Here is a 19,585-nt window from a genome sequence, read left to right as displayed (position 1 = left end):
CAAACAAGTAAAGTATTTTCCATTATCTCCATGGAGAGAGAGAAACAGATTAGTGTAGAAAGATATTGACAAAGTCTTCAGGAAAGAAAAGCGGGTCTTTTGAACAATTCGTAGATGTCATACAGCATTTCAGGAAGGCGACATGTACACTCTCAAAAGCAAACAAATCATCTTTATATTTTGCCAATTTTAATCTATTACGCTAGGCTTTTTCTTCTTCTCACAACCCCATGTGCCGCACGCACGCATTTTCTTCTCCACTCTTCACAGTTGGGCGGGGTGGGTGGCTAGGAGCACTGACTGGAGGGCCAGGGGTGTAGCTCAGAAGTGCTCAGCCTGCGCAAGGCCCCAGCTTCCTCCCTCCCTCCTTCCCTCCAAAAATAAATTTTAAAAGCACTGTATTTGAGTTTGCCTGGTCTTTGCCACATAATGATTTGGGTAATAACTTTGTAACCATAGATACCTTAATTTATTAAACTCCATCCATAATCTGAGCACAAGAACAACTCATGAGCACATTAGAAGTACTAGGCAAAGTGCCTACTGTCTAATGACTGCGTAATTAAAAACTTGAGCCAGGTGACGGCGCACACCTGCAATCCCAGCACTCTGGCAGGCTGAGGCAGCAGAAACACAAGTTTAAGCGCTGCCTGGACAACTTAGTGATTTAGAGGGCCCTTGTCTCTAAATACAGTATTAAAAAATGGTTGAAGATGTAGCTCGCTGTGAAGGCCATGGGTTCACTCCCCAGTACTGAAAAAAACAAACCTTAATTAAAAAATAATGATGTTGTTTCTTTGTAATGATGACTATGACTTGGCTATTTGACTATTTTTTCTTCTCAGTGTTCTGATTTTATTTTCCTGCAGTCACGTCTTTGTATACCACAAGAATGTCAGGAGGAACATCTGTGCACATTCACCTTTAAAAAAGAAGAGTATAGCAATTCTGATCTAAAAACAATTGAGATAGAGACATATTTGGCACAGTCCCCAACGTTGTTTAACATTGACTGGGCACCCTTAAAAACACTCCTAAGGAAAACTTACCCAAGTGTGGTTGGGAAAATGTAGCACACAGTTTCTTTAACACTTTACTTGGCATCCATTTTCTGAATTTGAGGAAATTGATCCAGTATTATTTTCTTTGTGCTGTGTGTGGTGTTGGTCATGGGAATCAGGTTCCACGACTGCAGAGGTCTTCAGTTCTTACTTACAACACAAATGGATGAGCTAAGTAAATTCCAGAAGCTGGTAAGAGAAGCTGTCAAAAACCTAGAGAAACCTCCATCCCGTAATGTTATTGAATCTGCAACAATCTGTCACCTCCGACCAGCCAGACTTCCTCTCAACTGGTAAGTTGAAGAAATCCTACAGCTAAATGCCACCATTCCATTAAGCTAGATTGTATCTTAGGAAAGAAATAATGCCTTATAAAATAAAGTATTCTTCATTTTAATTCAGACAAGTAGAAAAAGATATGTTAATAATAAAATAACTCAAAGACTATGTAATAAAAACCATGTAGTGTTTTTTCTAAAATGGATACCTCTTTAAAGATAAAATGAAGTACAATATACTAAGCCTCTTTTAGAAATTATCTGATTCCTCTATATTTTTGTGAATATGCTCTGATAATCTCTTTCAGTTGTGTCTTCTGTAAAGCTGATGAATTGTTCACAGAGTATGAGTCAAAACTGTTTTCTAACACGTAAGTTCTCTTTTGATTATTACCCATCAGGAAAATGTAACATTTTATGAGAGTTGATAATTTGATTGTAAGACTATATTTTCCACTCTAGCCTTTAATATTTTTTTTTCTTTTATTAAATCAATTTAGTAAACCTTTATTATTTGGTCATTTAACTTGCTCAGCTTTACCTAGGCAGAAGTTTCCCCTAAATGCTTATGTCATGTAGGAATGTGTATCTAATTGAGGGGTATTTAATAGGAGTGGTAAGATCCTAGGCTCTAGAGTCTAGATTTAACTGAAACCCTTGCCCACTTTTATGAATAAATTCCTTTTCTAACCTCAGCATCTTAATTTATGAAATAAAGACTCCTTTTTCATTGAGTTTTTAAAATATTAAATAAGAAAGGACAATAAAATACTGTTTAGTAAAATCCTTAGTAGCATGTATACTATAAAAAATTTAACCCTCATTTAATACCTTTCTTAGCAGAGTCTTCATCCTTGCATTGGGGATTAAACTAGTGAGTGCATATAGTTGTGGCATTGGCGAAATTTTCTCTGCTTAGCAAACATGGAAATTAAGAAAAGGCTAAGTTTTGTCTCCCTCTCCTCAAAAAGAAGGGATTGATGTACTTTTAGATCATAGTATGGTTCCCTTTTTGTCTTGTGTTTGTTTGATGGTTTTTTGGCTTGGTTGATGATACAGTGGTTTATGTTTTCTCAAAGTGAGATTTATAGTCTGGAATTGAGAGAGATCTTTGTTATCTCAAATTGCTGTCAAGAAACACTGAACAAATTATGATGCTTCCAGCATTTTTAGAGTTGTTATTTTTCCAAAGACATGAAAGGATAATCTTGTAGATGTGATACTGAAAGTCGTTGAAAAGTTACTCACCTTGCTTCACTCCTTGTTCTGCCAGTGTCACTCATTTACTGACTTGCTACCCATGGACAGTAGTTACTGCTGTTTTGCTCTGGTATATTTTCAGAGTCAAAGGCCAGACTGCAATATTTGAGGAGATGATAGAAGATGAGGAAGGTCTGGTGGATGATCGAGTACCTACCACCACCCGGGGCCTGTGGGCAATAAGTGAAACAGAGCGATCCATGAAAGCAATACTGTCATTTGCAAGATCACATAGATTGGATGCGGAATTCATAGATGAAGGAAGTGCCTCAATGGAACTCTTTGAAGCATGGAAGAAGGAATATAAGGTACAGTGTTATAAAACTTCCCATGTTAAACCTCTTCTCCTTTACATTAATTTTTAATTACTTCTTTTCCTTTTTCTCTAGTTTTTCTAGATCTGCTTTAGAGATTTGAGGTCTCATAATTTCTTTCCCTAAAATGTTATTATTCTAATAAAAGATAATAAATAATATTTAAATTCTGTTTAAGTTACTAAAAGCAAGTCCTCATTAAACTTAAACTTGTATAAAAGCTTTTGTCTAGTTGTGAAAATGTTTCATTGTATTCTTCCCTTGATCTTACACTACTGTTCTATGAAACTAGATTAGGATTTTATTTCTTTTTTGTTTTGTTTCTGCTCTGTGAATAACAACCAAATAGTAATATCAGCCTTGAAAACTGGGCAACATAAATATTTCTCAAGCTGAGAAATGTAAATATTTCTCAAGTGAATAGAGCACAAAGTAGCCTTTTATATTAAACTGTAATAATTCCATTGCATTGTAGCTCTGTCCTTGAGATTACAGTATTTATTAATTTTGAATTCTTTAAATGAATTTGTTATCTTTGATAGGTAAGAAAAGGAAAAGTGTTATTTACAGTGTCATATTTCCTGTATTAACTTTCTTTAAAAAATCTGAAGTTCTTGCTTTTTAAAACTAGGTAAAAATTTTTGTTCAGAATGAAAATAAATGTCTTATATACCACTACGTACATGTAATAAACTGGGAAATGACACTTTTGTAGAGTTGAAATCATCAATTCATAGTAATTTTTTCCTTGTATTACTGTTATAAATTCATAGCATATTAACAGTTAATTACAGCAACCTGTGGAAGAAAAGAGTATTATACACAATGTCCAGTGACCCTTATATTCTTAATTAGGGCCCAGTTTGAGTACATCCTATGTGTCCAAAAGAGAGTATCATGTGTTCTCCTTTATTTTTGTGCATTTTATTTCATAATTCTGCAGGCTAAACTCTTTCACAGAAAAGCGAATGAGCTACTGCTATATGTATTGACCTCAAAATATATTAGCATAGAAAGCATGGCAAAACATGTATACTGATATAATTTCAGAAATATACATATGACTGATTTATTAAGGATACATATTATAGTATTATACTTAAAAAGTGTGGAAACATAAATTATGAATAGTGGTTACCCCATTGTCTGGCATTGAAGGAAGAATGAATGATGAAAAACAGTGATACAATGAGGGCATCCCAAGGAATTTATTTTATTCTTTGAAATTGTATAGTGGATACTCAGTTGTATATTTTAATATTCTCTTACCATATATATATATATATATATATATATTATGAATATTTGAAATGTGTTATAATAAAAATACTTTTTAGGGCTGGGGATTTAGCTTAGTGGCACCGCACCTGGCTCATAAGTGCAAGGTCCTGAGTTCGATCCCTGTTGCAAATAAATAAATAAATAAAAATACTGTTTTAAAATAAAGCAGAGATTCTGTCAGTCTAGTATTGATCTGTGGAGGTCTTTGGTCTCACCAAGAAGGGTTTGAGTATTCTGTTCCTAAGAATCTGAGGCAGTGTCCCATGGAGCTCATTCATTCCCACTTCCTCATGTGTTCCTGAGACACGTCTTTCATCTTCCTTCAGTTGCTTCATGAGTATTGGATGACCCTGAGGAATCGTGTATCTGCTGTCGATGAACTCGCAATGGCTACAGAACGACTAAGAGTGCGGCATCCTAAGGAGCCAAAGCCAAACCCACCTGTTCATCATATCATTGAGCCACATGAGGTAAACTGCAAGTAAATCACAGGAAGGGCACAGCAAGTTGGTATCACAAAAAAATCCAAGACCCACAGAACAGATAGAGTCAGGGCATTGTTCTCTTCTATTAAATATGTTCTTAATCTCTACTAACAATGTGAGCCATCTGAAATTGGCTTTATAGGTTAAAAATAGCCAAAGATGAGCAAGTTTATATCTAATTCATGCCTAATATCCACTGTTTTGATGGTTTTTATTTCTGCAAGTTATGCATTCATCTGTTTTTTAGCACCTTCTAACTGTCAGATCCTCAATATTCTTGGTCATTTTTTTAGACATATTTATATTATCTCACCTTTATTAGAACTAGAAAAATTTTCCTCAAAAATAAATAATTTTTCTTTTGCAGTGATTTTCTTTTGCTATTTATAGGTGTTTGAAATTTAGCTTCTAATCCATCATAGGATTACACCAATCTTTTCCACATTAAAATGTTATTTCTTTTATAACTTATGTTTATCCCATGTGTAATGCTTTAAATTTATTATTTTCTATAAAGCTTGGAGAGTATAGCTTAGAAAACCTTCAAAATATTTATATACTCTCACTCACTTAAATATGAATTCTCAGTAAATTTTTCTTTAAAAGCAGATTCCACATTTAATTCTTTAAAGTGGAAAAAGAAAAAAAGGTAATTCCTATTATTTGAATTCTCCTTTCATAGGAGAAAGAAAGGCAAGAACATTCTTCTCTGATAAAATCACTTTGGTCAAAGCAGCATATCTTTTAATTTTTCTTCATCCCATGGATATATTACTGGGAAATGGCACATAAAATGGTACATAAATAGAATTTGAGTTGACTTTTGGCCAACTTTAGGTATATAGAGATGCATCCTTTTCAAAGAACTCTACACTAATTTTTATCAGGTATAAAGCATAAAGAAGTATTTTTTAAAATATATGATTAAATTTGAGTTTTAATATGTAAATGAATTTTCAGCCATCTTTCTGATTTTTAGTAAAGACTGTTACTTGTTTTTAGGTAGAACAAAATCGTATAAAACTACTAAATGATAAAGCCGTTGCCACATCACAGCTTCAGAAGAAACTTGGACAGCTTCTTTACCTAACTAATTTGGAAAAGGTATTGTTTTTAAAAGGTGCTACTTTTCCAGTATTGTATTATCATAATATTACCATATTAATGACTTCTTCCATTTAAAATACTAGTCCTGTCATTAGTATGGGTTTTTTTTAAGTTGATCTTTTATTTGTTTGTATTAATTATATGAGTCAAAAAACTAGCTTTGTTTAAAATAGCTTTACAAATCACAAAAGAACATTACATGTATAGAAATTATAATTTACATAGATGATGTTAAAAAACATCCACTACATAGAAAACAGCATAAACAGACTATCGTTCATAATATAGAAGTATTCCAGCATACATCTGGGTGAAAATTCCATTATGTAACATATACACATGTGTTCATTTATACATAATAGATATTTTTCAGTTTGCTCTTTAGAATTTTGAAGTGTCTGAAACCTGATAAATAAGGAGCTATGGTAATAAAGAATACAGTTTAATTGGAAACAGCCCAAATGCCCATCAACTGGAGACTGGATAAAGAAAATGTGGGATTTTTTTTAATAAAATGGAGTACTACTCAGCCATAAAAAATGAGAAATTAGAGACATTTAGAGCTAAGTGGATGCACATTGAGGCGATACTCTTAAGTGAAATAAATAGGACACACATGTGTAAATACCAAATCGTTTCTCTGGTGTGAGAAACTGAAAGTGTAAATAAGGACTAAATGTATAATAGGTCATGTGAAATAGGAAAAAAAGGGGCAAAGGGGAAGGAAGTGGGAGGGAGGGCTAGGGGAAAGGATAGAAGGGAATGGGATTAATATGAGAAAATGGAAAAATAGGAACAAAATCTTTGTAAATAGGGAGGAATGGAGGGGTTGAAGGGAGGGCTGGGCAAGGGTGAAAAAATAAGAACCAAGAGAGACTATGTAAAGGTACAAATTTCCAATGATGAATGTCATTATATTGTATACCTAAAATGTACCAATGATTAGAATGAATAATCGATAATGTAAAATAGGAAGAAAAGGTCCAAAGGGGTAGGGGTAGTGGGAGGGGCAGGGGAAAGGAAAAATGCTGAGAAATGGAAAAAATGGAAATAAAGTCTTTGTAAATAGGGAAGGGTGGAGAGCGTGAAGGGAGGGCTAGGAATGGGGAAAAAATAAGAACCAAGATGCATTATGTAAAGGTACGATTCCCAATGAGAAATGTAATTGTGTTGTATACCTACAATGTACCAATAAAAGAATTTAATACAAAAAAAAAAAGAATACAGTTTAATAATTTAATGTAACTCACCATACTTTTTCTGAGTTATGATCAAAGTATTATATAAGACATTGATGATTTGATAGGTTGATAAATATTCCATTTTATGCAAGAATTTGTAGACTTATTAGTTGACAGAACATCTTATCAGACCTGAAAACTATTGTTACAGTAGCATAACATCTTTGAAATGCTAAAAGAAAATCTGCCAACCAAGATTTCTATAGTTACAGGAAATAGCCTGAAAAAAAACCATAAATTGAAATATTCTCAGGTAAACTGAAAGAATTCATCCCCAGCAGACTCACACTACAACATATTTTAAAGGAAGTTCTTTGGACTGAAGAAAGCATTATTCTAGATTGAAGGATAGAACTAAAGGAAGGAATGAAGAACAAATGAAAGCTTTAATTTGTAGGTAAACATAAAAAACTATTGACTATTTAAAAGAACCATGCTGTGGTATGGAATACACACATATGTACAAATAAAATATATGATAATAGCACAAAGGAATGAGATAAGCCAATGTAAACTATCGTAAGATTCTTCCATTCTTCAGAGAAATGACCAAGAATTAGGTAAGGTGTCAAACTTTGGGCACTTTGAATAAACATGGCCTAATTGACAAAGACAGCTACACCCAACAACTGCAGAATGTACCTTTTTTTTTTTCTGTGTACATCAAATTATAATGATTCAAACATAATTTAAAATTGCAAAGGATTAGCATTATGCAAGGATAAGTTTTCTTACTGAAGAGAAATTCAGTTAGAAGTCCATAGTGAAAAGATAATTAAATAAGTCCCCAAATTGGAAATTAAGAACACACTTCTAAATAACCCATGATTCAAAGAAGTTACAATGAAAATTTGAAAATATTCTGAACTGAGTCAAAGTGAAAATATGTGACAATATGTAAGATATGCTTGTAGGAAAATTTCTGCCTATTTTAATTGAAATATAAAAGGGAAATTTACACCTTTTAAATTTGGGATCTGCAGAAACCACACATAGGACCCTTCTAGCCTACCACTTGTTTTCATAAGTAAAGTTTTATTGGAACACAGCCATGCTCACTTATTTTCCTGTTGCCTATGGCTGCATTTCACTCTACAAACAGAATTGAGCAGTTGCAACACAGTATGGCCCACAAAGGCAAAAATATTTACAATCTGGCCCCGCAGAGAAAAAGTACCAGTTCTTTCTTTAAATATATCAGAAAACAAGAGATACTGTGGTATGGTAGATTGCTTACAAACTGATATAGTAATATCCCTGTATGTATAGGTGCTCGTAAGCGATCCACTCCCACACTGACTCTGGGCTTGGTCACATTGCTACTTTTGACCTTGTGATAATAGCATAGACCTAGAAAGTCCGTGTACACCAGGGTTCTCCCAATCTTATTGCTCTCTGAACTCTGAGACTATGTGAAGAAGACCAGATGGGGGAGCTGAGCCCATGGTTCAGCCTCTCCTGCACACCAGCTAACGTATCTCCTGCCAGACATGAGACAGATGCCATCCTGGACCATCCAGCCCCAGCCAAGCCAGGCCATCTCCAAATTATCCAAGTGACCTGGAGGATTGAAGGAATGCACAGTATTTGTTTTAAACCACTCTATTTTTAAGCGATTTATGATGTTACCTGAAACAGAGATCAGTTAACAGACAAAATCAGTTGTTCAACTATTTTAAATGCCTGTGCTTCCATTTTAGTTAACAAAGTTTTTGAATCCTGAGAGGGGCTGAATCTTTGCACAATTTTGAACTGTTTTCTTTTACTTGTGTTTTACTACTCACAAGTCAAAGAGTAATTTTTTTAAATGTTTAACTTTGATTGGTAAAACCACAAGAACTGTAATGATCTATCTAATTTACTTTCTTTTATGTTTTCCTCAGTTTTAAAACCTGTCTGGTAACTTTTTGAAAGCTCTTTCAGTTTTTATAATAATTTTAATAAGATTTTGAAAAGCCATTATGTTTTGATATAATTTCCAGGCATAAAAATCTCAAGTCAATAATATTTCCATTTTCCAGCTATTTGCCTTTCCAGTTTTTGCCTAATGAGATTAGAAAATGGCTAAGAGGCAGCCAGTGTTAGTAAGGGGTGATGTTATGTGACTATATGCTGTCTCTTCCTGTTCCTCTGATCTATGTCAAGTAGGCATACATGATAAGTGTGCATTTTCTTCCAATGTTTAAGGAGCTTTTATTTCAAAATTTTAAATTATATTTTTAAGTATTCTCTATTTCTTTATAACAAAATCTAACTTGAAAATAAAATTATGAAAATTTAGCATGTTGTATTTTGCTTTTATTTTTGCCGTGAACTACAATTACTGGTAACATAACTTAAACTATAATAAAACAATAATTTTATTATTTGCACCTTAATATTATGGTTGTAAACCAAGAATAATAATATTAGGTAATACATAAAATATTAGGTCGTCTCAATGACTAAGATTATTTAAATTGCAATTGCCAACATTCGCTTTTGTGAATTACAAAATATGTATCAGATCGCAAATGTAAACATATAACTAACATGTTTTTGCATTTTTCTTTTTTACATAGTCTCAAGACAAAACATCAGGAGGTATTAATCCAGAACCTTGTCCGATCTGTGCTCGACAGCTGGGAAAACAGGTGAAATTATAATAAATATTATTTACTTACAATCTTCAAAGGCTTCTACATACAATCTCTCTTTTTTCCTTCTTTCCCTTCCCTTCCCTTCCCCCTTTCTTCATCACAACTATATAGGAATAACAGGAATTACCTCCCATGTTAAAGGTAGGGCCAGAGCTTAAGGCAACGTATGTTTGAACAATAATTGATAGGTTAAGAAAAAATACTTCCTGCTGGGCATGGTGGCACACGCCTGTAGTGCCAGGAAGACTGAGGCAGAAGGATCACTGTAAGTTCAAGTCCAGCCTGAACTACATAGCGAGACCCTATCTCAAAAAAAAAAACAAACCCAAAAATATATGTATATTTCACATTTCGATGTTAGGAACATTGAATAACCTATGTTTTTCATTTAAGATTCTTAGTTTTGAACATACTCCCAAGCATAAGATTATTTCCAAGTAATTTAATTTTTGTCAGTTTAACATAGTTATCTAGTAATAGTAGTAACATGGTTTCTTATACAGAAATACAATGTAATACACATAGGTTTACTTAAAGTGATACAACAGCACCATAATATAGCTTCTAGCATTATTAATAATCTTATAATCCAGGCTTTAAAATAAAAACAACATCTCTCCTAGGAAATTTAGATGTAATTTTTAGAATACTATTTTAGTACATAAGTGTGTTTCTTTGTTATTTTTGGCTTACAGATGTTTATAAATATGATAGCAACATACTAGTTTGCTTATAAGAATTTCATATCTCTACCCACCCAACTGTGATTTATTCCTGCTTTGTATGATAAATCAGTATATTTGTATACACTATCAGAATATCATTGGGTTTCAACACTTGAAAAATAAGTCTATTATTATAAGCAAGTAAAATATTTGTGGCTGCTTTTTTTTTTGTAGAACTGAGAATGTAAAACTAAATATGTAAGTTCCATATTCTGAGTATCAGTAATCAAGAAGAAATCTTTTAGTTTCCAAGATTTATGGGGAAGGTGCATTTTCAAAGGCCACTTCATTTGATTATAAGTTTTAAGAGGATAGATATTACATTGGAAAGTAAACAGCGGAATAGTAGTGTACAGATATTGATGTACTGGTGACCAAAGTCAGGATAAAAATACTGTGCATGGATTGGAGTGGGGTCCAACTCTGGTAGAGCTTGTGCCTGAATTCATGAGGCCTCAGATTCGATCCCCTGCACCACCAGGGGGTGGGGTGCTCATGCCACAGTGTCTTTTTTTATTTTTAGCTTTGATGAGATTTGTGCATTTGGATTGTCTCTGAAATTTAATTTCATTTTTGTCTTAAACATTTACAATGTAAAGATGTTTTATACACATTGTTTGATTCAATTCTAGTATAAGCCAGGTCCCCTCCACTTAGAACAGGCTGGATCCTAGTAATGGTAATAAACTGTGTTCGTACCCACAGTCTGTAGGAACTTTATACCTTTCTCCTTAGCTGCCAGTTCTCCACCTCCTCTTATAACTTAAGACTATTAAAGTTAGGAAGTATCAAAGGTAACTCATGTACCTCTTGATGCTGCTGGGGGTGTTGCCATTTGTTTCTCAGTTTGGACCATTTCACTGTAGCATTCTCCTAATATTCAGGTGTGGGATGGCTCTGATTTCCCCTCCTTTGTGAATGTGGGTGGACCTGTCTTGCTCTGTAGCTTGTCCATTCTGCTTTCCCATAGATACAAAAATCCTCTCAAGTAGAGAAAGTACCCTTAGTCCTCAGTGGCACTGGAGGTCCATAGTGTACCAAACAGTGCTGCTCTGTGTGAGACAAAAATGCTAGTGAAGCACTTAATTGTGTTCCTTAATTTTGATCCAGCCTTAACTCCTGAGGACCCTGGTGCAAGCCCTTGAGAACAGAGATGCAACTAGAGGGCAGTAGGAATGATACCAGCCAACCAAACCCAAAATAATCCCTATTCCTTTTGAGTAACTAAGTAAACCAGCCTTCTTACCTCCCGCAAATTTTCACTGGTGTGAATTCTTTTCCAAGGAGCTTATTAGAGCTCCTACGAAGTACCTAGGGTGGGTCCAGCTACACACTTCCTTTCCATACAAGTCTAATTCCGGGAAGAAGCAAAGCTAGAAACTGACGAATCTTGCACTCATAGCACCATTCAGTTTTCATTGTTACTGTTTTTACCAGGTGAATAAAGGTTAAGTAATTTCCATAAAATACCATAACTTTGTTGCCAAAGAGAGGCGTATGCCTCCTGGTATGCACCAGAATTTCGAAGGTTATTGTTTCTCTTTAAGTAGTACAAAATTTTGCCCAAAAATGTCTTTTTGAGGTTTTTAAATGTATCCAGAACCACTTTTTAAATAAATCAGGTACTAGTTCATCTCATTTTATATACAAATGCTTCAACATGTGAAAATATGAATCTATTTAGTGAACTGAATAGGATATATTTTCTACAAATTTGGTTCTCAGTTTTTCTATTATGTCTGCTGTTAAGAGTGCTGAAAGAATAATTATTTTCTAAATCTGAAATGAGAATACCAACTTCTTACAAAATAATGATGACTGACTTATAGTGACAAGAGCTAAACACTGAAAGCTTACTCTTTAGACCTAAAATAATTTAAAAAGCATTTATGTCTTCAGGACTGTTAGTATCATGAAATGTTCAGCAAGTGAAATTGTGAGTCACTTCTTTTATTATATTTAAAGACTGGAAAGCATCTGTAGTAGCATCTCCCTGAGGCTTGTGCCTATATTTTCTCTTCTAGTGGGCAGTGCTAACCTGTGGGCACTGTTTCTGCAATGAGTGCATCGCTATCATTATTGAGCAGTACAGTGTGGGGTCTCACAGAAGCTCCATTAAATGTGCCATCTGCCGCCAGACCACATCTCACAAAGAAATCTCCTATGTCTTCACCTCAGAGCGAGCAAGCCAAGAGGAGGACATCCCGGTGCAGGTAAAGGGGCCAGGAGCGCGTCAAAGCATAGTTAGAGCAGTGCAGCCGGAATCAGTATCTGACCAAGGGGAGCATTAAAAGCAGAACAAAATTGGCACAGTGAGTATGTGGGAACCGCTATTGTCCATGAAAATCCTTCTTGAAAGCTTCAGTGTTACCACCTATTCCTTCATTGTGGGAGGTTCACAGCAGCACTTGTTCTAACATGGTTAACAATAGTCACTTACCTGCTGGGCACAAAGAATTCCAGTTCCATGTCATTTATACCAGTGATGGCAAAATAACAAACAGCCGGCTGCAACACACATGCTATAGGTTCACCACCACTGATTTATCCTATTTCTGATCACTACAAATAGACAGAATTCTGGCTTATTTAAAGAAAGCTTTTTCTTTGTTCTTTTAGTCAACCTTGGTTATCAGATAAAAAGGATATGCCCAACAAAAATGAAGGGAAAAATAGATTGGTTACTGACATTAATGAAGACTTCACAAGAAAGGCATCATGTGCATTTAAACACCATGTACTGATATTTCAGGGTACAAGCAAAATTTCATTTCACTTTCCTAATTTTTTCCCATGCTCTTTCAGGGTTTTTGAATAACTACTAATTTGAGAAACATACAGGATCGATAATGGGACTTTCTGCCTAAAGAGTACTTAAATATTTAATGAAAATCCTTTATTAGACATATTTGTTCCTTGTTTTTCTTAAATATGCTTCTTAAAATTTTTCTAACCAAACTTGGACTAAGGGCAAATCAGTATGTAAATGTAGTGGGGAATATGGCTCAAGGGATGGCATAGAGAAGGGTGGAGCTAACTCTTATGCCAGCAGAGTCTTCTTCATTAGTTCTTTCTAGATTCTTTTTGGATTCCTTGTATTTTCTTTTCACATGTTTTTAAGGAATGTGTTTTGTGAGTAGAATTAACTACAACTAAAAATTTACTGCCAGGAGTTGGGCAGTTGTTAGGGTGCCCCAGTTCAAGAAAACTGTAGTTGGATTAAAGAATTATTAAATGCTGGGGTTTTTCCCACTCTCATAATCTTGAAAATATCAGTCACAGTGCTCTCTAGGATGCTGGGGTAAACAGAAACCAAAAGTTGGAAAAAACTTTCATTCATTCTCTCATTCCACTCCTAACTTGTAGAACACGTGCTGTGTGGCAGGCAGTGTGCTGGGCCTGACAGATGCAGTATCCCCTCATGAGTAACAGAGATATGGGCACTGCCCTTGTGGATTTTACAATTTGGTAATACAGTTTCTAAAGGAGGAGCAGCTGAGCCAACCAGGAGGAGGATGGGCGTGATCTTGTGGAAAGGAAGTTCCCAGGCAGAAACACACACACACACACACAAACAAACACACACAAAATAGGAATAGATCCGAGACAAATTACTGAAATGAAACTGAGTGGCTGAAAGGCAGAGAACAAGTTTGAAATTTAGTGAGTCTATAGCCCTAAGCGGGTCTGAGGTATTACAAGCCTACCTGAAAGTTTGAGAACTTTATTTCCACTATAATTAGAAAGCCTTTAAGTTGTTATAAGCAAGAAAGTATCATGATTGGATTTAGATTTTTTAAGATTCTTCTTGCTGCAGTGTGGAAAATAGATTAATGAAGGATAGAAAAGAATAGAGTAGAAAAAATTGGGAGAAATAAGTTTAAGAAGCTAAAGAAGTCATATTGGTGTATTTTCTGAGGTAACAGCAGTGGAGATGGAGAGCAGTGGGTATGTCCAGGAGGTATGTAAAAGTTAAAGAGGAAAAGAGAATGTTGGAGGTGAAGGTGAAGATGGAGGCTTCGTAGATGATCTCTTAGTTTTTGGTGTGGAAATCAAGTGGATAATGTTGTAGTTAATGATAAGATTTGGAAGACGAGTACATTTAGAACATATTATATTTGAAGTTTTTCATGTGGAGTTGGAGATATAAACTTGAGAGTCTGTGGCATAAATGATCTTTGAAGCCATGAGATTAAGGAAAGAAATAGAGAGAGGTTAGCCTTGGGTAATTCCCATAACTTTCTAAAGGTTGAATAAAGAGGGAAAGGTTAGAAAAGAAGCTAAGAAGAAACTAAAGACATGGCCAATCCAGGACAGTGGCCATGAGAACACTGCTTCAGTACGGAGACGGTTACCAGCTGAAGATGGATCAGCTGCACATAATATGGACTTTTGTGGCTAGCAGAAGTCATTAGTGACTTCACAAGGAACTCTTTCAATGGAATGAATGTAGAAGAGAAAAGCACATTGGAAGAGATGAAGACTGAACACGAAGTGAATAAGTGGAGACAAAGATATCCAACTGTTTCATAAACGAGGCTGTGAAATAGAAACCCAGAGTTGCAACCAGAGACACGAAGTACAGAAAGACAGTATTTTTGTTTTTGTTTTTTTGAGACAAAAAATTCTTAAGCATAATCTCCATTTAAAAAAAATAAGATAGCCTGAAGATGTAGGCAGGAAGAGTCTGTAGTGTTAAGTTTCTTGAAAAGGTAGGGAGAGTGTTGATATGTGGAGAGGAAGTAGAGGTCTCATTGAAGTCAAACAGCAGCTATAGGTTGGGCTCTTGAGCATCCAAGCTATTAGGAAAGATGCCCTTATCTGAATCAGTGACTTCAGAGGGGACAGCATTAAATGCTGTAGGTAGTAGAAGTAGGTGACCCAAGTGAGATAAGGGGAAAGAGATGCTAGAAGATGAAGTGCTGAGGTGTAGGTGTTGGATGGGTTGTCCAAGTGTACGGTACGTAATCCCTAGAATTGAGATTTAGAGGTAAAGATTGTAAATTAGGCACCAAAGTTCTTTAGTGAATGAAAGTTAGCATTCAGTAAATGATAGCAGCAGAGTTAGAATGAGAGGATAACTAGGCTTTAGGAGGCTCGAGAGAATGGGGAATTTTTACAAAAATGAGAAGTATTGACCTGAAATCTGCATCAGGAACCAAAGAAAATAATACCAATACCTAAGGCAAGGATATGAGAGAATAAATATCCTCCATTCACAAGGGCTGCTGAGAGGATATAGCCAGGTTCTAATTGAAGCAAGAAAGTAAAGAGCAGTATTTCTACAACGTTAAAAAAAAAAATAAGTACAGGTTTTTTGATCTTAAGTTCCATGGGGCACTAGCAAAAGGTTCAGGGGTAAAAGGAGAAAAGCAGAAGGGTGAATAAGCAGGAGTGAGCTGCGGAACAGTGTAGAGTAACAGAATGAGCAAGGACAAGTGAGGAGAGGATGACACGACCTAAGACCACCCAGTCCCATTCTCTTGTCTGTGAATGCCCTGGATAAATGTGTGGGGTGGTGGTTGTTGTAGTTGTTTTTGGTACCGGGATCGAACTCCTGTCCTTGTGCTTGCGAGGCAGGCAGTGGAACCACTGAGCTAAATCCTTGGCCCATAAATGTGTGTTTTTAAGGTGGATGCCAGAGAGTTGCAGAGTGAAGAGGCCCGCGATCTTGTGTACAGTCCAGCGACCAGCCCTGAGGCTTTTGGTCCTGCTCACCACTCAAAGAACCACCCTCCTCCCCGCCCTCTCCACTTTCTCCCCACTCCCTCCTTTCCCCTTCCCTTCTCCTTCCCTTCCCCTAAAGATAGGCTTTCTTAGTTCTTTTGTGTTTTTTTCCTATCTCATTCTTTGGCCACAGGCATTCCTGGGGCCACAGGTGGCATTTGTGGCCACAAAGTAGCTCACTCTTAGAGGGTGAAATCTCAGCACAGTACAAGCAGCCAGCCTGCGACAGAACTGCTGTATCAGCCACAGCAGCAAGGCCGAGGAAGTGATTGCTCTAGCTACCAGTAAACAGTGCAGCCTCAGACTGAGTCACTGAGCAGCCAGGCCCGAACACCTGTTCCTTTTGTGGCAGCTTCCCTGGACACCCAAGAGAGAGATCAGGGCAGTTACACTCGCCATCCTGTTGGGACAGGCATACTTCGAATTGTGCTCTCGCTTCTTCCTGCCTTTCGTTGGTCCTGAGGAACACATGAATTAGTTGAAGCATCTTATTTAAAAACTATACAATTATAGAATTTGCTAGAGAAAATGATTTCACTCTTGGCTAAGATGGTGATAGTCTTACATTTCTCTTTATGGAACCCATGACTGAATGTTGTACCTATCATGTAAAGCAGTTTTATCCCTCCGCCACCTTCTCACATTGCTTTTTGCACATTTATGTTTGCTTCTTATTTCCTTTCCTGTCACCTTTTGTGTCTGCCACTTCTGCCATCTGAGCCCTGTCACCTCTTCTGCCTTGTGCACATTTCTGCCCTAGTCTGTCACTTTCTCCTTGAAGCATCTGCTTATTGTATTTTCACTTTTCCCCTTAGTCTTCTGACTCTCTGAAACTTCATCATTAAATGGTCATATCATGTATCTTGTAGAAAAGAGTGATCATATATAAAATAAAGATGAGTCCATATAAATAATTAAGGTATCATTTTGAAATTTTAGAACTATTGGTTCCTAAACCTAGGGGTATTTTTCTTTTATGCTATTGCTACTATTGAATCCCTTATATTTAATAAACAGTATTGAGAATTTTTTATCTCACTGAAGTTTTTATTTTATTTGAAATGCCTATTTCATTGAAAGTATTCATGTCGAGACTCTTGGACATAGCGAACAATATAGTGATTTTCTTAGTGTTTAATTATATGGCTGATATCAGATAAAAGATACTTGGAAAGTATAAAAAATACCATCGAAGAGTATCCAACTTTTTTTTCTGTTGATACTTGTGGAAATTAGAGATTGCAGAAAGGAAGAAAGCTTGTTGATCGACCTCAGAAATGAAATGAATATTGGAATCACAAACATCCCTTTGGCAGGTGCACTTAAGTTAAGGACTGCATCTTCGCTAACACAGTGTGACAGTATTCCTAAGTGACCCTTGGAACCTACTGGGCACTTCACAAAGTAAACAAAATTCCCCTTGCAAGTTCTGACAACTGCCAGGCATTTGGGATGGTGAAGTAGGCCTCTTGGCAGAACATACGCCCCACGTGGCATGTTCCCTGTGTCTTGTGTTTGGCTAGGTCATGCACAAAGCATGTTTGCCAGCAGAAACCCTGCCCCTGTAATGAGTGAGATTCTTGCATCATAAGAAGCATCTGTCTAGGAGGAAGTCCACTACATAGACACGGCCATAGCAAAACAGCACCCTTCCCACCACTCCCTACCACGCACATGCACACTGCTGCATCATCTTAAACCTCTGTGCACCTGATAATCAGCCCCTTTACTTTGAAAAATAGAGTTTTTCCAGGCCCATCCCCATAAATGTTGACTCATGACATGTAGGATATGGTCCAGGAATTGCGATTGTACCATTAAAATAGTACAAATCTAAGAATTGCAGGCCTCCCCATTCGTAGGTAAATGGATGCAACTTGAGAACAGAATGTTAAGTGAGCTAAGTCAGATGCACAAACTACAACACTGCATTACTTCTCTTATATGAGAAACACTATACACATTTTACATATATATGTGTATATATATATGTGTATATATATATATGCACCTATATACACACAAATAAGAGCAAAATAGAAGAGATAAATAGAAAGTAGGAAGAAGTTCAAATACTTCCCTAAATTTACATATTCTGCTTTTTAAAAATATTTCAATATATATGCTAGTTTGTTTCATGTATACTAAATGTTTATCTTAGTTCCTTGAAAAGAAAGTTTGTGTTATTTTCCGTTTCTTTTCCTAAGAAAGAATCTTGTACTGAGTCACTACTTTGAAGATAGCATTATACAGTGTAGTAGCTATTGTTATTCTCTTATTTAGTTAGGAATGTTTTATTTTTTCATAAAATAAAAAGAAAATAAATTACCATCCTCCTATCCCAAATAAAACTCTCATTTGTGTGTAGCAAATAAGGGTAGAAAAAAATTTGATGTTAACTGGTTCATTGATTTAGTGAGAGGTACTGGAGATTAAATAAAACCAGGGCCTTCAGACTGAGCTTCATCCCCAGCCCTTTTTTATATTCTTTTATTTAGAGCCACACTTACTAAGTCACTAAGTTGCCTAGGCTGGGCTCAAACTTGCCGTTGTCCTGCCTCAGCCTCCAGAGTGCTGGCTAACAGTCATGTGCTACCATGCCCAGCTATTAACTCATAAGAAAGAAAAATAATAAATTAATTCAAAATAAGACAAAATGTCCCCAATAGAAATAATGCTTACCTCTATTCTCCCTTTATTGTCTTAATGTTGAACAATTTCTGTTTTTATTTCTAAAGATCACTTGTAGAACATTCAATAAGTTACTTGAATTTTTCTTAAACACTACCATTAGGCAGCTTTAATAGTACAAAAAAACTAGTGCATCTAATCTTCCTTCCATCATTCTCTCTACTATATCCTAATTTTATAGCATCCCTTATAATGTACATAATATTCATACTTGATTATCTAGTTATGGACTTGTTTTCCATTTCCAGAAAAGAATTGGTAAACATGTATACAGTATTAAAATTTACATAGTGCTTACCATAAAACCAAGTAGAAGGAATATAGTCATGTAGAAAGGAAAACAATCCTAATCCTGTCATTTAAGCTTTAGCTTTCAAAGACCTTCCAAGTTCCTTAGGCTAGTAAAGGAGCTAGCCACTTTCATTTCTGTGTCACCATTATCCATGGAATCCTCATTCTGAGATTCCTTTTTCACTGTGCTATAATGCTTCAAGAAACCTTCCCATGACTAGTATGTGAATGGAAAATTTCAGCATTCATAACACTGCTGAAAATAAATTCATTCTACCTTCACTGTAGAGTGATTGAAAGTCCTCTTGATGACAGATTTCACTGGAAATATTTATGTATATTGTGTTTATCCCATATATAGAATATTATTATATAATAAGTATAAAATCTCTATAAAGATATGGCTTGTCTGTTGACATAAAGTAGCCCCTAAACATGGAAGTTCTTCTGTTTGGTAAAAATAAGACTAAGTACATTCCTCGTGT

At 35.7% G+C, this 19,585-nt stretch overlaps 1 protein-coding gene across 10 annotated transcripts in view; it reads left to right on the top strand.

Annotated features, from left to right (window-relative positions):
- Window positions 1-19,585, top strand: part of Shprh (SNF2 histone linker PHD RING helicase) — an 83,385-nt gene that overhangs the window by 45,564 nt on the left and 18,236 nt on the right. For all 10 annotated transcript variants that reach the window (XM_004846013.4, XM_021259272.2, XM_087190081.1 and 7 more), the window contains 7 exons: window positions 1,181-1,354; window positions 1,648-1,710; window positions 2,682-2,907; window positions 4,521-4,664; window positions 5,682-5,783; window positions 9,589-9,660; window positions 12,416-12,604. In XM_004846013.4, the coding sequence (XP_004846070.1) occupies window positions 1,181-1,354; window positions 1,648-1,710; window positions 2,682-2,907; window positions 4,521-4,664; window positions 5,682-5,783; window positions 9,589-9,660; window positions 12,416-12,604 (970 nt within the window). The remainder of the gene's footprint in view (window positions 1-1,180; window positions 1,355-1,647; window positions 1,711-2,681; window positions 2,908-4,520; window positions 4,665-5,681; window positions 5,784-9,588; window positions 9,661-12,415; window positions 12,605-19,585) is intronic.

This window comes from Heterocephalus glaber, unplaced genomic scaffold, assembly GCF_053883595.1.
Source record: "Heterocephalus glaber isolate CG9 unplaced genomic scaffold, H.glaber_assembly_v1.0 deba00001550, whole genome shotgun sequence".
Lineage (NCBI taxonomy): Eukaryota > Metazoa > Chordata > Mammalia > Rodentia > Bathyergidae > Heterocephalus > Heterocephalus glaber.
The sequence above is the reverse complement of the archived record's forward strand: the minus strand, read 5'-3'. Positions and strand labels throughout refer to the sequence as shown.